This window comes from Cajanus cajan, chromosome 7 (genome assembly GCF_000230855.2).
Source record: "Cajanus cajan strain Asha chromosome 7, NIPB_CcT2T_4, whole genome shotgun sequence".
In the NCBI taxonomy this organism is placed as follows: Eukaryota; Viridiplantae; Streptophyta; class Magnoliopsida; order Fabales; family Fabaceae; genus Cajanus; species Cajanus cajan.
In genome coordinates, this window is record NC_138523.1 from 45,868,102 (window position 1) to 45,889,957 (window position 21,856).

General features: G+C 31.2%; 1 protein-coding gene across 1 annotated transcript; it reads left to right on the forward strand.

The window, feature by feature from the left end:
* The first annotated feature begins 473 nt into the window (after positions 1-473).
* Positions 474-4,662, forward strand: LOC109817957 (alpha-dioxygenase PIOX). The gene is made up of 10 exons (XM_020383316.2): positions 474-681; positions 779-1,039; positions 1,120-1,269; positions 2,564-2,700; positions 2,789-3,002; positions 3,105-3,250; positions 3,383-3,610; positions 3,701-3,903; positions 3,990-4,236; positions 4,301-4,662. Exons 1-10 carry the CDS (start codon positions 553-555, stop codon positions 4,524-4,526), a joined length of 1,941 nt encoding a protein of 646 aa, XP_020238905.1. The 5' UTR covers positions 474-552; the 3' UTR covers positions 4,527-4,662.
* Positions 4,663-21,856: the final 17,194 nt, after the last annotated feature.

A 21,856-nucleotide genomic window follows, 5' to 3' on the forward strand; every position in this document is an offset into this window, starting at 1 on the left:
ATTTACGTATTTATTAGTCTTTTTAGTTTTAATCACTTATTTATTTTAATTGATTTTATTTCACTTTTATATTTAAATTAAATTTTAGTATCTCTTAAAAACATAATAATCAAAGATAAACATTTATTATAAATCTAAAATATAATTTACTTATTCATAATAAATTTTTAATATGATTCAAAATATTTATTTATTTTATACTTTAATTTTATAAAATAAATATTTATTTTGTAAAATGCAAATGAAAAACTTTATCCAAATTATATTAGTTTTGAGATACTCTTAAAATAACATGTTTAAGCTTAACTTAACTCTATAAAATCAACTTATAAAATATGAATTACTCTTTATTTATATATTTTTTAATTATCTTATATCTAATTGACGTGAGATTTGAGTTTTTCTCGGTCATATGATTGATTTTCTGGATTCTGGATAACATTTGTTTACATAAATTTCTGAAGCGCTTATATATACTGTGTAGGTTATTCGACGTTGATATCATCAGTCTCATCATACAATCTGATAGACTGTGAAAAAGTGGCAGAGGAAATGGTGTTCTTACGAGAAATATTATTCCTGTTGAAGTCCATTTGGACCAAAATCCTGAATGTGTTGGTGCACAAGGACTTCCATGAAGCAATTGCTAAGATGACCCTCCTCGACACCCTTTTATTTTTGGTAAATATATGTATATTCTGGTGATTTTGTTTGTGTTCCTAATGTTATAGATGCAGTTAATAATTAATGATGCATGACATGAATTGCGATGGAAAAGGTTGTGCACTACATTGACAGGTTTGGAGTGTGGCATCGCATGCCAGTGATACTTGGGCTAATTTACCTGGCCACTCGACGCCACATTCATCAGCAATACAACTTGATCAACGTTGGGATACATCCCGTTAATGTTAGGAACAATCCAGAGGACTACCCTTACCGGAAACAGGATGGATCGTACAATGATCCCTTCCAAGGTGCTGGTGGCTATAAAACTTTCTTTGGCAGAAATATGTTACCTTCTACACAGAACGATAAGGTACCGTTGCATTGCATTCTTTCACTATCGATCTCGATCACACCTTCTTCTTCTACTTAACATGTGTTTTTCGTGGCCAGCTCCTAAAACCGGATCCCATCGTGGTTGCCACTAAACTTCTAGCTCGTAGAAATTACAAAGATACAGGAAAGCAGTTCAACATCGTAGCATCCTCTTGGATTCAGTTTATGATACATGATTGGGTCGATCATCTTGAGGAAACCTCCCAGGTAACTTTAACCACTATACATATATAAATCATCCCAATTTCGTAATAAAACAAAATTTCAAATTACTATATACAAACAAATTACCATACTTCTATACATTAATTGTTTTCTATATATTTTTTTATTTTTAGTTCCACCGTGTTTTTTTTAATCTGTTAATACTAAGTGTAAGTTTAAAAATTTAAATTTAATCAATCTAACTATTAAATTATGTCATATTATATTCAAGATCATATAAGTCAAGTTTTACATTATTTAAACTTTTTTTTTATACGTTATCTAAAAATAGATACTTACACATATTTTAAATAAATTATATATTAAAATAAAATAATATGATAACACTACAAGAAAACACTAAGATAAATATCAGCTAATAGTTGACGTAAATACTGTTGAAAAAGTTAATGATATTTTAAAATATATTATCGACTTTTTTGACACTAAATTTAAGTTGAGTTTAGTTTGAAAAAGTCAACGTTATTCTTTAAATATAATATCGATTTTTTTGACATTAACTTAATTTAAATTAGTATCGAAAAAGCTGACGTTATTCTTTACACATAACATCGACTTTTTTAACACTAATTTAAATTAAGTTAGTGTCAGAAAAGCCAACACTATATTTAAAGAATAGTGTCGGCTTTTCCAACATTAAACTCAATTTAAATTTAACATCAAAAAAGTCGACGCTATATCTAAAGAATAATGTTAGTTTTTTCGATACTATACATGCTTTGAGAGAGATAAAGATAATTTTTTCAATCTTATATATTTATATTGTGTCGTGATGCAATTGTTTATCAAGTTAACTTAATACATCAAGATTTTAGGTTCGAGTCTCTTAGCCAACACAAAAAAAAATGTATCAATTTATTTAAATTAAGTCACCTAAAAATCGATAAATGACCAATAATAAATATAATATTACGTCGATTTTTATTATTTAGAGTCGACTTTTGGGAGACTCTAAATTGAAACATTTTTGTAGTGTAAAAATTATTAAATAATTTTGAAATAATATAAAATTTGATATACATAATCTTGAGTATAAAATTGTATAATTTAATAATTAATTAAATCAATTAAATTTGTATTACCCCTAAAATTGCCTTTATTGTCTATTCCATTTATATTTACATACTTTTTATATTGAATTTTAAAAAAATGTTGATTGATAGAATTTTTTTTTTTACGATTATAAAACTTAAAAAGACCTTTAAAATGAAAAGAAATGAATTTATGATGAATTGAATGTATAGATAATTGGTTTTATTGTTTGAATATGGGATAGATGAATGAGCTTACAGCTCCTGAATCGGTTGCTAGCCAATGTCCACTTCGTTCTTTCAAGTTTCTCAAAACAAAGGAAGTTTCGACCGGTTTTTTTGGAATTCCGAAGGGCCACTTGAATATTCGTACTTCTTGGTGGTAAGTAGTAAACATTAATTGGCTTATTTCCATACATTAATTTTATAGAGTGATAGTGATGATGCATGCATGATATATATACTTTCAGGGACGCAAGTGTGGTATACGGAAGCTACAAGGAAAGACAAGATAGAGTGAGAAGCTACCAAGATGGGAAACTGAAGATCGCAGAAAATGGCCTTCTTGCCCGAGATGATGATGGCATTGCCATCTGCGGTGATGTACGTAATAGCTGGGTTGGTGTCTCAACCTTGCAGGCTCTTTTCATTAAAGAACACAACGCTGTTTGTGATGCCATTAAGGTACTCATATCAATACTCATTATTCAACCAATTTATCTTTTGCTTTGAAATTTTATTACATGCATGATTTTAAAGCTGTTGATACTCGATGGTTAATTTTAGGCTGAGGACCCATCCTTGAGCGACGAAGATTTGTATAGGTATGGCAGGCTGGTAGTCTCGGCTGTCATTGCAAAAGTCCACACCATTGACTGGACTGTTGAGCTCCTCAAAACTGACACTATGCTTGCAGGCATGCGTGCTAACTGGTCAGTCATTTATTTACATGCTTACAACATTACTTTTCATTAGTGTGAGGTGATGAGGACTTTCAATAAATTCACCAAAGTTTAAATTTAAAATAAATAACTTCTGCTATTTTTCACTTTGCTTAATTTCAGGTATGGATTGTTAGGAAAGGAATTCAAGGACCAATACGGGCACGTTGGAGGAGCAATATTGGGAGGTTTAGTTGGTATGAGGAAGCCTGTTAACTACGGTGTCCCCTATTCTTTAACCGAGGAATTTGTTGGCGTTTATAGAATGCACTCCCTTCTTCCTGATTCTCTTCAGTACCGAGACATCTCAGCTAGTCCAGGACCCAACAAACAGCCACCGTTGCTCCAAGAGTATATATTATATATGCTTAATTTTAGGATCATGATCATCTGCATGCAAAAACTACTAGCTAGATTCCTTAATTAACGATAATGTTGCAGGGTTCCTATGAAAGACCTTATTGGTCACAAGGGTGAAATGGCCTTGGACAAAATTGGGTTTGAGAAGCAGATGGTATCAATGGGTCATCAGGCTTGTGGAGCCCTAGAACTTTGGAATTACCCCATATGGCTTAGGGATCTTGTAGTACATGATGAGGATGCTAAAGAGAGGCCTCACAATGTCGACCTTGCAGCTCTTGAAGGTAATATATATGTGCAATTAAGGAATGGAGAAGGAAAAGCTAATAATGTTATATACATGTATTGATGGAATGGAATATATATGCAGTTTATAGGGATAGGGAGAGGAACGTTGCTAGGTACAACGAGTTCAGGAGGGGATTGCTGCTATTGCCAATAGAAAAATGGGAAGATTTAACGGATGATAAAGAAGCTGTTGAAGTTCTGAAAGAAGTGTATGGTGATGATAATGTTGAAGATCTTGATCTGCTTGTGGGACTGATGGCTGAGAAGAAGATCAAAGGGTTCGCCATCAGTGAGACGGCCTTCGTGATTTTCCTTCTCATGGCAACCAGGTAATTAAACTCATGCACAAATGCTATAATTTGTTTAAATATGTTTATATGTGGGTTGATGCAGGAGGTTGGAAGCTGATAAATTCTTCACAAGCCACTACAATGAAGAGACGTACACAAAGACAGGACTTGCATGGGTGAATAGCACAGAGAGCCTTAAAGATGTCATAGACCGACACTACCCAGGATTGACTCAAAAGTGGATGAACTGTGAAAGTGCTTTCTCAGTTTGGGATTCACCCCCTAAACCTCGCAACACTACCCCTCTCTATTTCCGCATTCCCAACTAGACCCTTTCTTCTCTGTTTCAACTTTCTTACATCAATGCATGCGTCACCTGGATGCTTCATGTGATGACTATAAATAATTCCTCTCTCTCAGTCTCTCTATTTCCAGTTTACTTTAAATAAAGTCTCTTTTGGCATCCATACAAATTCGCATGTTCATACGTCTCTTCCATTTTTCTAGGGTACTTGGCTCTAAGAACATAGAAAAAGGAAATAAGACCCTACTCACCACAAAAAAACAGAAAGAAGGGTACACTATGTCATATACAACATGGGACTTAATTATTTTCTTAGTGGAATTCCGCATCTATATTTATAGCCTTACATTTTTAATGAAAAACATAATTTGCTACAAATTTTTAAAACCAAAATGTATTGAGATAACTATAAGTGTAAATAGTAATTAACCTTTTTAAGTAGTGATTAATCAACGGGTAAACATATAAAGAAGCCAATAGATACAGAGCATTTCAAAATAAAAGACAATTATTTTCCCCTGTAATCAAGATGTTTTAATAAAACACTCGAGTTTGAGTCCACTTAGCCACAATTCTGAAATAGATACTGAAACAATTGTATGTACAACATTGACTTGGATTATTAATTTAGCGTACATTTTCTTGAAGAAAACTGGGCCTCGGGTCCATTAAACGAGCCCAAAAGGCCGCAGCTCGAAGCAGTAGCTAAATTTTTTAAGCACGTTGAAAGTTTGATATCTAAACTGTGCATGTTGAGCAAAAGATATCTTGATGCAACTAAATAAATAAAACGTACGGTATGTAATAAAGAGATACCAGATTCATACACTGTTCCCATGCATGAATCTTGTTCACTCTCCAAGTTTCAATAATTTATTAATTAAATTAAAAAGCAAAGAATGAGTTAGGACTTAGGAGTGGGTGAGAGTCGTAGCCCAAAACAAGAAGCATGCAATGTGACAAACGTCAGCTCTACGTACTACGTGTAACGTTTTTCCACCACCCAACGTCACCCTCCCAAGTTGGTTACCTTAACAAGTGTTCCATCCACGCGTCGCTCCATCAGTGGTTGCCCCCACCAATGAAAACGGCAAGATCACGTGCTGTCCACGTCCATTTCTTTTTGAAACTCGCATGCTGTCCTGTGTGGTGGTCGCCACCGCCCATGGCTGCGCCTAGATGACGTCACCAACCGCTACGCCTGACGTCACGTCCCGCTACGTGGAAGATTTAGCAGCCTTGGACGGCGATGCTACGTGATTAGTCGGTGGCCAAATACTCCCTACACACATCAACTTCAATGGCTACCTTCGAATAAAAACAATGTTTCATAAACAACATTTCAAAAGCAAATATTTGGCTCCCACTCCATGGATTATATTATCTCAATGTTCCAAGACAGTGATCTTGTAACAAAAAACATAAGTGGCCATCCCTTGTCAACTAATGTTATCAAGGTAATCTACACACGCATGCCGGGATGCATGTAAAAGATATATAATATGCGATTATATATACTATGTATTCTAATTTCTTACAATATATATTAAAACATTAATATAATTTATGTCAAAAAAATATATGAATATAATGTATGTTATTACATAGAGAAGTCTTGAATATCCTGATAATATATATCCATATTAGTTTATGTGTTTCGTTTTTCATGTCATTTTTTTTTTATATTTTGTCTCAATCGGATTCATTTTAGGCTTGGTTTATATAAGAAAAATAAATTTACATACAACATACCTTTTAATATAAAAATTGTAATTATGATTTTAGAAATATTTAAATTACAATTAACAGTTCAACAGCGGCTATTCTATCAATAAATCCCGTCAACTCCTCTCTCTGTCTCTCTCATTTGAGATATTTTAATTTGATTTTTTTTTTGAGGTATTATTAATATATAGTTTTATTAGATCTTTCAATCAACTCGACCAACTGTTTATATATTGTCGAAACTGTCGTTGTAGTCTGGATTGAGAAAAATATAAACATATAATAAATTGAAAGCTATAGGAATATAATAATGGGAGAGAAGGAAAAAAAAACATTTATATTTATTATTCAATATAATATAAATATAAATAACAAATGATTATGAAATTGTGAAAGCAACTTGTCTTGGGCTTTGTTGGGCCGAAAACATTTGTCTCGTATATCATTAATTAATGTTTATTGTTTATCTTTTATACACGAGCAAAAGATATTTTATATTCTCTATATACACAAATGTATTTATTTTTTCACTGTTATTTGTGTAAAACGGTAAAAGTATTCATCAATTATACAAAATTACTAATTTTAGATAAAAATCTAACTAATTATCTTTGATGAAATATTTCTTTCTAATTACGTGTATTTTTTTTTTCCACAATACATAAATATCAAACTTTGTTTAAGACATCGGAGTCCAATATAATTCCACACTAAAAACACATGTTGTATATATACAAATAGTTTATATATATATATATATATATATATATATATATATATATATATATATATAAAATTAGAAAGTATAACTTTATGCGTAAAAAAAATGATGTTTATGTCGTATTTCCAATGTAACTGTGTTTAAAAAAATGAACCAAAATATTAGGACCAAACTTTTGTCTATTACCGCTAAAAAAAACTCAAATAAAAATGTCAAATATTAGGATTATATATATATATATATATATATATATATATATATATATATATATATAATTATTATTACTTGATCAAGATTGAGATTGAATCATTGGTCTAAAAACATAGGATCGTGATTAAAGATATTACTTTATTTCTATAGGAGTTCATTTGATGGGTAAGAGTTATATTTAAAGGATTCTAAAGTATCAAAAGGTTCTTATATAATTTAGATTGTTTTTACAATTAGTGTTAAGGCTAAATTTGATGCTGGGACTAAAATCAACATTTTAAAGCGGTAAAAATTCTCAAATAACTCAAGATATTTTTATGATTAGTGTTAAAGTTGAGGTCGAGGTTAAAATCAAAACTTATATATTAACGAAATAAGATAAGACCCATAATTATAATTATAGAGAGTCCAAGTCTAATAATATTAATATAAATAAAGATACTTAAAAAGGTAAAATAATTAAGCATTTATTACTCTATTAGTGTAATGAAATCAAGACTTAGAGTGTTGGATAAGTACTTTTTCTATCCATTTTTAAGTATTAAAAGACGAAAACTCTTTTTCAATGATTATAAAATGAAGGTCACTATAGCAACCTCGGTCGCGACGGGACGGCGAAAAATAAATTGAAAAAGAGGAGTCGCCACCAATGTTATTTTTTTACGGAAAAACATTGGAAAAACCATAAAATAGAAAATAGTCTACGAAAACCAAATTTTTGAGTTCGGGAGTCGATTACGTGTGAGGAAGGTATTAGCACCTCACAACGTTCGTCCTAAGACGATTACCTTTAATTAATTAAACTAATTATTTATAATTTATAAAAATATTTATCTCACTAAAATAATCAAATATATTTTATTTAACTAATTTAAATTATGCATTGAAAAAAAGGTTAAAATTATTATTGTTATATAAAAAGGAAAATAAAATATTTTTTATTCTTTTGGCTCGACAAGATTTAGTTCTTGCTCCTACGTATCTTCATGTGTAATGAAGAATCAGAGTCACGTAGTTCTTTGTAAAAAATATTTGTGTGTTGATATTTTTTAATTAAATTTTATTTTTGTTAAATATAAGATTCTTGAACTGTCTCAGCTCATTCATCTTAAAAATATAAAATTAACTAAGGTGTACACCAAAGTCAATTCAATAAAATTTTAATTATAATTATTGCTAGCGATGTTATGATGTTAAAAATTCTTAGTCGGACATTTTTGTTTTTGGAGGAAAAATTTAAAGATAAGCTGTCACAACTTGTACTTTAAATTCAAAGGTTAAAAAGATGTCACATCTAATTAACCATTCCTCCAATAAAATTTTTAATACAATAATTTCATATATTTATATTAAATATTTTAAAACTATATTATGATATTTAATCAAATTTTGAATTTAAATAAGGACTAAAGATATTACTAATATAAAAATAATAAAATAAAAAAAAGAAAAAGAAATGAGTTTAATATACTCACAATTCTTCGCTACAGAAGTGGGTCTCCTTCTCTGGGTTCCCTCTGGTCCAAGGTGGAGATGTGTGTGGGAAGGGTATCCTTTGGGAAGGCCAAGGGGGGAGAGATGTGTGTGTTGGTGCCTTTGGGAAGGGGAAGGGCGCTATTTATAGACTTTCTGGAGGGACCGGTACGGCCCGTTCTGAATCCGGAACGGCCCGTTCCGGGGCTGCAATTTTACTCACAACGGCCAACTTCGAAACGGGCTGTTCCAATTTCGGAACGGTCCGTTCTGGACTAAAATTTTTAGGTATTTTGGTAGTTTGAGAACGACCGTTCTGGCCTAAAAATTATAGGTCTTTTTTAAAAATTGGAACGGCCCGTTCCAGTTTGGGAACGGCACGTTCCAGTTTGGGAACGGCCCGTTCCATTTTGGGAACGGCCCGTTCCGAGCTAGAAATTTAGCTCTTATTTGGAAGATTGGAACGGCCCGTTCTGAAACCAGAACGGCCCGTTCCGGGCTAGAAATTTTAGGACTTTTTTGAAAGGTTGGAACGGCCCGTCCCAGTTTTGGAACGGCCCGTTCCGGGATAGAAATTTTAAGGCATTTTGGAAAGTTAGAACGGCCCATTCCAGATTGGGAACGGCCCGTTCTGGGCTAGGAATTTTATAAAAAAATACTAAATTACCCTCCATAAAAGTATAAACAATGAGGTGTTACATTTGACTTACGTATTTTTGTCTTTTTTATTCTTTTTTGAATATACCTTTTTTTCTATTTTTTTTTAAACAAAAATTGACATTTCCCGGACGAAATTGGGTTACTACAGTTGCCCCTCTTTACTTAATTTTACTAGATAATATAAACAACTCTTGTTTCCATATTATCGTAGTAAAATATAAGTAAAGAAGCCACCAATTTCGTCCCTGAGCTTGAAACATTAAGGAACATGAGCACGAGGGACACGAAACATTAAAAAACATGAGCGCGAGAGCTCGAAACATTAAAAGACACGAGCGCGAGGACTCAAAACATTAAAAGAGTGAGCATGAAGGCGCGAAACATTAAACAACATGGGTGCAGGGGCTCAAAACATTAAAAAGGTGAGCGCGAGAGCTCAAAACATTAAAAAAGTGAGCGTGAGGGCTCGAAAGATTGATAGAGTGAGCATAGAGGCTTAAAAATTAAAAGAATGAGCACGAGACTCAAAAGATTGATAGAGTGAGCATAGAGGTTTGAAAATTAAAAGAGTGAGCACGGGGGCTCGAAAAATTGATATGTGAGCATAGAGGCTTGAAAATTAAAAGAGTGAGCATAGAGGCTTGAAAATTAATAGAGGCATGAAACATTAAAAGAGTGAGCACGGGGGCTCGAAAGATTGATAGAGGCTTGAAAATTAAAAGAGTGAGCGCGGGGGCTCGAAAGATTGATAGAGGCTTGAAGATTAAAAGAGTGAGCACGGGGCTCGAAAGATTGATAGAGGCTTGAAAATTAAAAGAGTGAGCACAGGGGCTCAAAAATTAAAAGAGTGGACATAGAGGCTTGAAAATTAAAAGAGTGGACATACAGGCTTAAAAAGTAAAAGAGTGGTCATAGAGGCTTGAAAAATTAAAAGAGTGGACATAGAGGCTTGAAAATTAAAAGAGTGAACATAGAGGCTTGAAAAGTAAAAAAGTGAACATGGAGGCTTGAAAATTAAAAGAGTGAACATAGAGGCTTGAAAATTAATAGAGGCATAGAGGCTTGAAAAGTAAAAGAGTGAGCATAGAGGCTTGAAAATTAATAGAGGCATGAAACATTAAAAGAGTGAGCACGGGGGCTCGAAAGATTGATAGAGGCTTGAAAATTAAAAGAGTGAGCGCGGCGGCTCGAAAGATTGATAGAGGCTTGAAAATTAAAAACGTGGGCGCGGGGACCCGAAAGATTGATAGAGGCTTGAAAATTAAAAACGTGGGCGCGGGGACCCGAAAGATTGATAGAGGCTTGAAAATTAAAAACATGGGCGCGGGGACCCGAAAGATTGTTAGAGGCTTGAAAATTAAAACGTGGGCGCGGGGACCCGAAAGATTGATAGAGGCTTGAAAATTAAAAACGTGGGCGCGGGGACCCGAAAGATTGACAGAGGCTTGAAAATTAAAAACATGGGCGCGGGGACCTGAAAGATTGATAGAGGCTTGAAAATTAAAAACATGGGCGCGGGGACCTGAAAGATTGATAGAGGCTTGAAAATTAAAAACATGGGCGCGGGGACCCGAAAGATTGATAGAGGCTTAAAAATTAAAAGAGTGAGCGCGGGGGCTCAAAAGATTGATAAATGCTTGAAAATTAAAAAGTGAGCACGTGGGCTCGAAAGATTAAAAACATGGGCGCAGGAACCCGAAACATGAAAGAGTGAGCACGGGGGCTCGAATCATAAAAGAGTGAGCGTGGAGGCTCAAAACATGGGCGCGGGGACCCGAAACATTAAAGAGTGAGAATTTTGATAGAAACAATGTTGATGCCAAGTAAAATAAACTTCAATGCATGTGTTATGCAAGTACATTACTTGATTACATGTGGATGATAAGTACCGAACTTTGGTACAAATGTTGTGGATGCTAAGCATGTATTGAACTTGAATGCATGAGTTAGGGATGGACCAAACTTTTGGTGATGCAAATGACAAGTATGAATTGGGCTTGAATGAATGTGTTAAACAAAGTATTAGACATTAATGTGAACAATGTGGATGTTGGACAAGTATTGGATTTGAATGGGTGTACCAAACTATGATGTAATGAATGTCAAACATGTGCCAAACTCAAACGTAGATGATATAGATGTCAGACTAGTGCGAGACTTTATATGCAAGTGATGAATTTGAATGCATGTATTAGGAAAATACCAAACTTTGATGCAAACAAAGTGGATGCCAAGTGATGATTGGACATGAACGAACACTTTAAACATATTAATGCAAATGATGTAATGCTTGATTCGGTGTTTGGATTCTTATGAGGTGTCATAGACACATTTCAATTTTTGTTTTTTTTTCTTCTTCTTTTTGTTTGTTTTTTTTGTTTGTTTTTTTGTTTGTTTTTGTTTTTGTTTTTATTTTTGTTTATTTTTTTTTTTAGAAAATCATAAAAATGAATATTTTCTTTAGAGAAAGCAAATCCATGCAAAGCCCTTTTTGTGCCTCAATTATTCACCTTTTTTTTTTTCATTTTTTCAAATCCATGAAATCATGTTCTTTTCTTCTTTGAAAAATGATCTCACAATTTATCTTTTCAAGCTTATCCCACCTAGAATCAAGTAAGACTCATTTGGCCTAACTTGTCAATCAAGTGATTATCACCACCTTGTCATTCCTTTTGAAACATCATTTAACCAACATGCATAACAATGACAGCTGATTTTTTTTTGGAATGCTATTCAAAAAGGATATTTGAACGTGAATTTGTTTTGATGTAGAGAAAATAGAGCAAACGACCCCAAGATATGACAAAAATTGAGAACTTGATGGAAACAAGAGATTGAGCAATTGTCCCAGTTTGATGTCAAATTAATGGAGTGAAAACTGGAAGGATTTGGACTAACTTGGACTTTGAACAAGTGAGACAAATGATTTACATCACTTTAGACTTTAGTGGATAGAATCAAACAGTGACACATATGGGAAGGATCACCCGTATTTAGAATGGTGGAATATGGATGATACAGGCATTGACTTGATTAAACTTGAGACACATGGATCATATGGTTGGAATGAAAATGTGATGATAGTTGACAACTTGTCCCGGTATAAAAGGAGTACTTTGAGTTGCCCCAATTTATGAAGAAATAGGGAACAAAGTTGGACTAGACAATTATTCCAATTGAAAGTTAAGGTGATGAAATGACAATGAGATCCTTCGCCCCAGTGTGAAGTGGTTGTCCCAATTTAGTTTTGAAAGGAAGGGGTAGAGTAGGAGACAATGATGAATGTGATTGCCTTCTTTTCTGACTCAAGGAAATAATATTGATGTATGAATTGATGGAGAAATAAGACATAAAACAAATGTCTCATTTAATTGGGTAAGGGGGAGTTAAAGGAGGGCATGACTTGTGATTTGTTCCCAATCTATCATTTTGAATGATTCTCATAATTATTGAGTGTAGTAATGAATGAACATCGATGAATAGAAGATTTTGCACTGGATGTTTGTTTCTCTCCATGATGTAATGGATGTACAAGTCTTACGAACATTTGTATTTTTTTTTTGGAGCAATCTTGTTAACATCGATAGATGAGTTCAAGTGTTTTGTCTTAAGACTAAACTTAAAAAAAGAAGCAACCAATTTTTGATCTGTATGGACTTTATCAGATTGTAACACTGGTCGGTGAGATGGATATGAAAGAAAAGATACAAAGGCCCAAATGTGTGTTTGGAGGTTATTCGAAACAAGGATCTTTGCTATAGTGTTGGCTTCAATGCTTTTTCGGTTTCTTTCCTTCGCCCCTCTTTTTTTTTCACCCCAGCTTTTGCCTAGGTTTTTTCTTTTGGAGTTTGCAGCCTACCAGGTTGCTCTAACTTTTGCCTAGGCCGCCTTTTTGAGGTTTTCAGCCTAGCGAGCTCTTGTTTCTTTTATTTATTTTCATTTTTTTTAGACCTTAACTTTTGCCTAGACTGCTCTTTTCGAGTTTTTAGCCTAGCAGGTTGCTCTAAATTTTGCCTAAGCTGCCTTTTCAGGTTTTCAGCATAGCGAGCTTTTTATTTTTGTTATTATTTTGCATAGAATTTCTTGGCTGCATTAGAGTTTATTGGGTTCAATAGATCTTCCCGTCAACTTCCCTCTATAATCTTTTTGAGGTGGTAAGATCTTCAATACCACATCTCTTTCTAGAAACTCTTGCGGGCAAACCTTTTTGGCAAAAGCTCTCTTGATCCTTTTTTGATATGATTGACCATGACACAAGGCATTTAATCTCTTCTCTTCAATTAGGTTCAACTGATCATAGAGAGCCTGAACCCATTATGCTTCCTCGAGTTTAGTTTCGGCCAATACTCTTAGAGAAGGTACCTCAACGTCAATGGGAATGACTGCTTCCATACCATAAACTGGAGAATACGAAATTGCCCCAGTAGAAGTGCAAACAAAAATGCGATATCCATGTAGAGCAAAAGAGAGCATTTCATGCTAATCCCTGCAGGCAACCACCATCTTCTGAATAATCTTCTTTATATTCTTATTTCCCGCTTCTACTGCCCCATTCATCTTAGGATAATATGGTGAATGATTGTGATGTTGAATTTTGATGAACTTAACCACCACATTGCTTGTCACACGGATAAAACAATGGCCTTTTGATGCTTTTGGTTCATTTCTCTTCTTTTTCATTTTCATTGTTTTGATGGTATCATAAACAAGCTAAATTAAATGGGACCATTGTGTTGTTCCTGTTTTGAGGGTGAGCCTTGTTTGAGGTAATTTTTGAGGTAATTGAAGAAAATTTTCACTTTTAGGCTCAAATTTGGGTAGCAAGTGGTATATTTTTGGAGATAGAGAAACATAGTCATACATCATTTCAAATCTCAATTGCTTATTTTTAAAGGTTAATCCTAAGACAAAACTTAATGAACTCCATGTTGCTCCTTTTCTTTTTTTCTTTTTTTCTTTTTTATTGTCCTAACTTTTGCTTAGATCGCCCTTTCGGGTTTTCAGTCTAACGGACTTTACATTTTTTCACTCTTTTTATTTTTTATTTTTTGCTCATAAGACTTATCACCATTAAATGTGGTAGATGGTCGGACAAATACTCATAAAATGATAAATTTGCCCCGATAAGAAATCTTCAAATTTCTATTGCCAAACTTTCTAATTGAGAATCATCCAACAGATTTGACTTTTTATGAGGACAAGCTATTCATTTTTGGAAGAATAATGAGAAAACTATGAGATGTAATGGGACAGAAAATTTATGACAATGAAGATAACAACACAACTTGTTATGCAAGTTAATGAAATAAGTACTTCAAAAGGTTAACAATGATTTTAAAACCATGTCAATTGACAAGTTAATTTGTCAAAGAGCTCATCTTCTTGATTGAGAATTAAATGTAAGTGAGAACAATAATTTCATGTTATTCCCCATTTTTCTTTGTTTCCCTTTTTTTGAGACATTGCATAAATTTGTTGCTTAACATCCTCTTTAAAAGGAAATAATCAAATTAGATAGTTGTTATTTTTTTTTAAAAATGACATGAATGAGCAATCAATTAGACCTTTATTTTACTATGAAATGCATGTATAAAAGAAAAATGTTGGAGTGAAGAATTTGAAATGAAAAAAAATGTTTTTTTGTTTTTCTTTATGTTTTTTTTTTTGTTTTTTAGAGAAACAAATGCATTTGATTCGGGATGATGAAATGAGAATGAATGCAATTATGGAGAATGATAAGAAAAGACGATGGATATGTTGATGAATATACCTAACATGATTACTTAATATAAATAATGCTTATGCGTGAATGTCATGGGAGATTATGAAAATATTGAATGTTATGAGATACATTTTAGACTAAATGCTCAAATGGAATAATGATCTTACTTTGAATTATGCAAGAGAGAACTGTATTCATTTTTTAGAAACAAGTGTCAATGATGATCACAATTGCAATCTTTTAAAGTTGTATGCATGATTTCATAAAAAAAAATTTATGCAAAGATGTAAAATGTATGTCATGAATGAATTATGAAATGTAGATGAATGCATGCATGCATGAATAGTTTTGTGGTGATGAATGTTATATTGAAGATGTGTGAGATATGATAAAAGTCAAAAAAATGTATGATGTGTATTATGAAATGGAATAAAATTCTCTCTTTTTTTTTTGCGTCATTCGAACGTAAAGGTAGAACATTGCTCCTGTGATACTTAATAAGGACATCCTTAAGTTGAAAACTCTATGGACTACTAACACGTGTTCCTCTCAAAAGGGTGGGACTATAGTTCTAAAACAGGTTCCTAGAGTCAATAACCCTTCTTAGGATATTAGTCACAATAATAGGTAAACTATTAGAGGTGATAATACCCTTGAAAGGATCAAACTCTAAGTGAGGCCTTCATAATAACCAAACAAGATGTTCATCAAGAAGGTTACTACTACTCAACCTCTTACTATCCTAAGTTGCACTCAAGTCCGGGCATAGGACTCCACTCATAAACGTGTGTAAAATTATGCAAGTGAAGTGTGTGAAGGGAGCAACCTTATACTATCCAATCTACAAAACATAGCACATATGATAAAAAAAAATAAAATCCTTATATCCTAAAGTTCAAATTACACAACACCTATTTATATAATTCATGCATATAAGACAAACAACAAATAAGGAACATAAAAAAATAAAAGTGAGATAAACATTTTAAAAAATTATTAATTAGTTTAACTAATTATTATAGGCTTGACTCTCAAAAATATCCCCAGTGGAGTCGCCATCTGTAGCAACCTCGGTCGCGACGGGACGGCGAAAAATAAATTGAAAAAGAGGAGTCGCCACCAATGTTATTTTTTACGGAAAAACATTGGAAAAACCATAAAATAGAAAATAGTCTACGAAAACCAAATTTTTGAGTTCGGGAGTCGATTACGTGTGAGGAAGGTATTAGCACCTCACAACGTTCGTCCTAAGACGATTACCTTTAATTAATTAAACTAATTATTTATAATTTATAAAAATATTTATCTCACTAAAATAATCAAATATATTTTATTTAACTAATTTAAATTATGCATGGAAAAAAGGTTAAAATTATTATTGTTATATAAAAAGGAAAATAAAATATTTTTTATTCTTTTGGCTCGACAAGATTTAGTTCTTGCTCCTACGTATCTTCATGTGTAATGAAGAATCAGAGTCACGTAGTTCTTTGTAAAAAATATTTGTATGTTGATATTTTTTAATTAAATTTTATTTTTGTTAAATATAAGATTCTTGAACTGTCTCAGCTCATTCATCTTAAAAATATAAAATTAACTAAGGTGTACACCAAAGTCAATTCAATAAAATTTTAATTATAATTATTGCTAGCGATGTTATGATGTTAAAAATTCTTAGTCGGACATTTTTGTTTTTGGAGGAAAAATTTAAAGATAAGCTGTCACAACTTGTACTTTAAATTCAAAGGTTAAAAAGATGTCACATCTAATTAACCATTCCTCCAATAAAATTTTTAATACAATAATTTCATATATTTATATTAAATATTTTAAAACTATATTATGATATTTAATCAAATTTTGAATTTAAATAAGGACTAAAGATATTACTAATATAAAAATAATAAAATAAAAAAAAGAAAAAGAAATGAGTTTAATATACTCACAATTCTTCGCTACAGAAGTGGGTCTCCTTCTCTGGGTTCCCTCTGGTCCAAGGTGGAGATGTGTGTGGGAAGGGTATCCTTTGGGAAGGCCAAGGGGGGAGAGATGTGTGTGTTGGTGCCTTTGGGAAGGGGAAGGGCGCTATTTATAGACTTTCTGGAGGGACCGGTACGGCCCGTTCTGAATCCGGAACGGCCCGTTCCGGGGCTGCAATTTTACTCACAACGGCCAACTTCGAAACGGGCTGTTCCAATTTCGGAACGGTCCGTTCTGGACTAAAATTTTTAGGTATTTTGGTAGTTTGAGAACGGCCGTTCTGGCCTAAAAATTATAGGTCTTTTTTAAAAATTGGAACGGCCCGTTCCAGTTTGGGAACGGCACGTTCCAGTTTGGGAACGGCCCGTTCCAGTTGTGGGAACGGCCCGTTCCATTTTGGGAACGTCCCGTTCCGAGCTAGAAATTTAGCTCTTATTTGGAAGATTGGAACGGCCCGTTCTGAAATCAGAACGGCCCGTTCCGGGCTAGAAATTTTAGGACTTTTTTGAAAGGTTGGAACGGCCCGTTCCAGTTTTGGAACGGCCCGTTCCGGGATAGAAATTTTAAGGCATTTTGGAAAGTTAGAACGGCCCATTCCAGATTGGGAACGGCCCGTTCTGGGCTAGGAATTTTATAAAAAAATACTAAATTACCCTCCATAAAAGTATAAACAATGAGGTGTTACATTTGACTTACGTATTTTTGTCTTTTTTATTCTTTTTTGAATATACCTTTTTTTCTATTTTTTTTAAACAAAAATTGACATTTCCCGGACGAAATTGGGTTACTACAGTCACGATGGAGAAAATGACCAAAATACCCTTAAATAGGTACACATGTTTATATATATATATATATATATATATATATATATATATATATATATAGGAATTAATATGAGTTATATAAAAAATTATTTATTAATATAAACTATAATTTTAATTTGTACTAATAGTTTCATTTTGGAATACAACTGTACAATATTATTTTTGTATTTATCTCTTTTTATAACATGAAATAATGGAAAAATATATTTTTAAAAAAGACGTTGTATTGTTATTGTATATCATCAATTATTCTTTAATTTTTATTGAAAAATATCAATAAGAACGCAAACCCAACTCTTAATCGTTAATAGTGTGACTTTTTACTTTTATTTTATTTATTTTTTTATTTTTTATTTTATTGAAATTGTATGTAATTCATGACTCGATATATTTTCATGTGTTAACGTATGATGCATTTAAAATGGTGTGTTATCTGTTGTGTGTGTCTATGATTATAACACCACGTATCATTGATTTTTGATTTTTTTAAGTGAACATGTAGTTGGTGTTGGTGGGTGGCTTACAAGTTATATACAACCATCTAACTAATTTGGAAAGGTATTGATGAATGGATGCAACCAACGATCATAAAAGGGATAGCCTATCTAGGAATAAAGAAGCAAGTAACTCTATATAGCTTCCATACTTTAAATTCACCGACACGGGACACAAGTAATGTCTTTCTTTAAGCGGAGCCTAGACATTAGTAATGTGGCTTGAATTTTGATTCGTGTCATAGTGTTGTATAAAACAAAATGTGATAAGGTATCTAAGTGACACATTACTACTCAAAAGTCAGAGCATATATGTTGAACTTGCACCAATATAGGTGCTTGGGGAAGTGGTGGCAAAAAGGTATAAGATTCTTGTTATGAGATGTTACCCATTCTCAACATTATTCATTAGATCACCGCATGTATATAAGCAAAACTAGGATATCTTTCTATCATGCTATGTGAAGTAACTTACAAGGAAATGCCCATATACATAATAATATTAAGAGTAAATACACTACCATTTCTAAGATTTCATGAGATTACTCATAGTTTTTTTTATATATATAAAAAAAAAGAAAGCTTTTACAGCATCTTTTACATGGAGAGATAATGTAGTGTTTTTTTTAATAATTAAAAAATTAATATAATGTCTAAAGAGTATAGTATCATGGAATTGTTTTAAATAATTAAGAAAAATTAGTATGGGTAGAAAAAATAGAGGTTTATTTGTAATTTTATAAAATCTTATAAAATGCCAATGTGATTTATTCTAATATTGATAGTAAGTTGTCGGACTTCAATGTTCAAGGACTTATAATGTCAAGTTAGTAGGTACTTTTTATTATAAGTAAAGAAAAGTGTATATATATATTAATTAAATAAATTAATTATCTATATTAAATTTACAAATTCTATAATATTCTTTTTAAATTATTCTTGTTATGTATGTTAAAAAAAGTAGAGTAATTAAATAGTCATGTGTTAAATGAAACATGTTTTAGAGAAAATATTATTAAATAAGATAAAAGAAAATAGTTAAAATTTATTTATATTTAAAAATAAAAATGTGTATTTTTTTTTATTATAATAAAGAGCCAAGAGAATATATAATTATGAGGCGTAACTCAGGTTTCATTTGGTATAATAGAAATGAACGGATGAAAAATAATAATGTGTATTTTGTTGATAAGAAATAAGAACAGAAATAAAAAGCCACAACTTTTAATTCTTCTCTCAACAACGAAGAAATGATGAATAAATATTCAATACGTAAAATTTAATCAACTAAATCATTATTTAATCGATTACATTTTACAATATTACAAAACTACTGTTCTAAAATATTGGAAGTTTCAATCGATTATTAGGTTTTTTAATCGATTATAATCTCTGGATCATTTCCTTACATTTAATTGTTTATTTGTTTAAGTTCAAGAGATTTAAATTAAAGTTATTTATTTACTTTTTATAGTTTTATTTAAAAAATTAAAATTAAAATAAATTAATATTAAAAATATTGTTTTAATTTTAATTTATCTTTTTTTTTTTATCTATTTTATTTTTCACTTATTTCTTTCTATTTTGTCAAGCATATACAATATTGTTTATCTTTTATTTCTTTTTTATTTCTCTTAATTCAAACATTATAAAATTTTCTCTATTTCTTATCTATTTTCATTCAATTATTTTTTCTTTATGTATCTTTCATTTATTTCTTTTTTTACAATCAAACACAATGTTAGTATTAAATAGGAATGATAAGGAGATGAGATCGAAGATGTTATATATAGTGAATATTTATGACTATTTGTAAATCTTTTTAAAATATAATTTAAGATAAAAAATGAAATAAACTAAAAAAATAATTTTAAAACATTTATGTTAAAATTAATTTTATAATATGCAGTTGTACTAAAAAAAATGTATATATATATATATATAATAAAAATAAATGCATTATTTGAATTTAAATAATTTCAAGGTACGGACATCTACATCTACATGTATAAGTACTTTATTTTTTGTAAACACCCCATTAACAAACAAATACCATTTAATTATCTATTTTAAGTGCAGGTTTTACTTATGAATATTTGTGAGTATAATTTTATTTTATTTTTGCTATTCCAGGTGATGAGAAGAACGAGCATTGTACTTTTTTTATTATTTATTTATTTATTTATTTTTACCGAGAGCTTTGCTACGTCACCATATTAACATTGCATTTCTTATTTTTTGAAATCTTTTTTAAATACATTAATAATACATTTATATTTATACAATAAATTACGCATAAAATAAGTTAAAGTATTTTATTTTTAATTTAAAAATATCAACTTCTATATAAATTCATAAAATTTGAGCATGCTTCAAGTTTTTTAGGAAAGGGAAAGGAAAAAAAAAAGTTTACATAGGAATATATAAATAGGGTTTAGTTAATTATGGATGACTTATCTCTTTTAACGTGATTACTCATGTGAAACGCGAGTAAGAAAAAGTGTAATTCATTAAAATATTTTATAATTTCAATTAATTTTAAACTTGCAGTAGACTTTTTTTTTTTTTTTTTTTTTTTTTTTTTACTTTTCACATTTACCTTAAAAAGTTATATATCCTAATTCCTAACTGTGAAAATGGCAATTCATGTTATCATATTTCCTTATCAAGAGCATTCACATTTGACATTTTCTCTTGAGACGAGAGACAAATATATCACAATCAATTAAATAAATCATTTAATCACATTAATACTCGTTCTTTTATAAGAAAGTGATACACATCATAATTAAGATACATTGCGTATAAAATTAACCATATTTTGTTTATAATTTTCTTAACGAAATACATATTATGAGATAAAATTAACAGTTAAGTTATTTGAAACACAAATTATGATACACATCAAGTGAAAGAATTTTGTTTATACTTCCACAAGAATTACACACTAGAACAATAAACAAATGGAAACATAACCATATTACTGGATCCATCAATATATCACATATTTTGAATTTTAGTGTGCATAATACTCTCAATTTTTTTTTTCGTTTGATTTCACTGTATATACTTCTTGTGAAGTCAAATAACTATAAATATATATATAATACCTAATATATACATAAATCAGGTGATGAAGTCTAGTTTACTTAATTAAAAATATCTCAAATTTTAGCCCTTATATAAATACAACTATGCTATATATTTGAAAATAATTTTTTTATCACACATGATAATCCTGTCTAAAAGTGATGTTTATATACCAGCGGACTTAAAAAAATCAGAAGAAGAAAAGAATTATACATATTCAAAAACTGAATAACACTATAATAGAGTCATTCCAACAAATTCAGAAAATATATAATTAGAATTATTTATAAACGCACATTGAACATAGCTCAAGGATTAATGAGGCTTGAAGTTTCAGCATTCATCATCGTAAATTTGATTCTAACGATTTGGAAATGATTCACGTGTCTTTATTTTTTAATGCTAGTAATGCCCACACTTCTTAATTTATTCACGCCGTCGCCCACTGTCAAG

Excerpts from the sequence above, each read along its gene's own strand:
- LOC109817957 (XM_020383316.2), top strand. The coding sequence starts at position 553 with ATGGTGTTCTTACGAGAAATATTATTCCTGTTGAAGTCCATTTGGACC. Across the intron at positions 3,611-3,700 it reads CAGCCACCGTTGCTCCAAGA|GGTTCCTATGAAAGACCTTA; the intron begins GTATATATTATA and ends ATAATGTTGCAG. Across the intron at positions 4,237-4,300 it reads TTCCTTCTCATGGCAACCAG|GAGGTTGGAAGCTGATAAAT; the intron begins GTAATTAAACTC and ends GGGTTGATGCAG.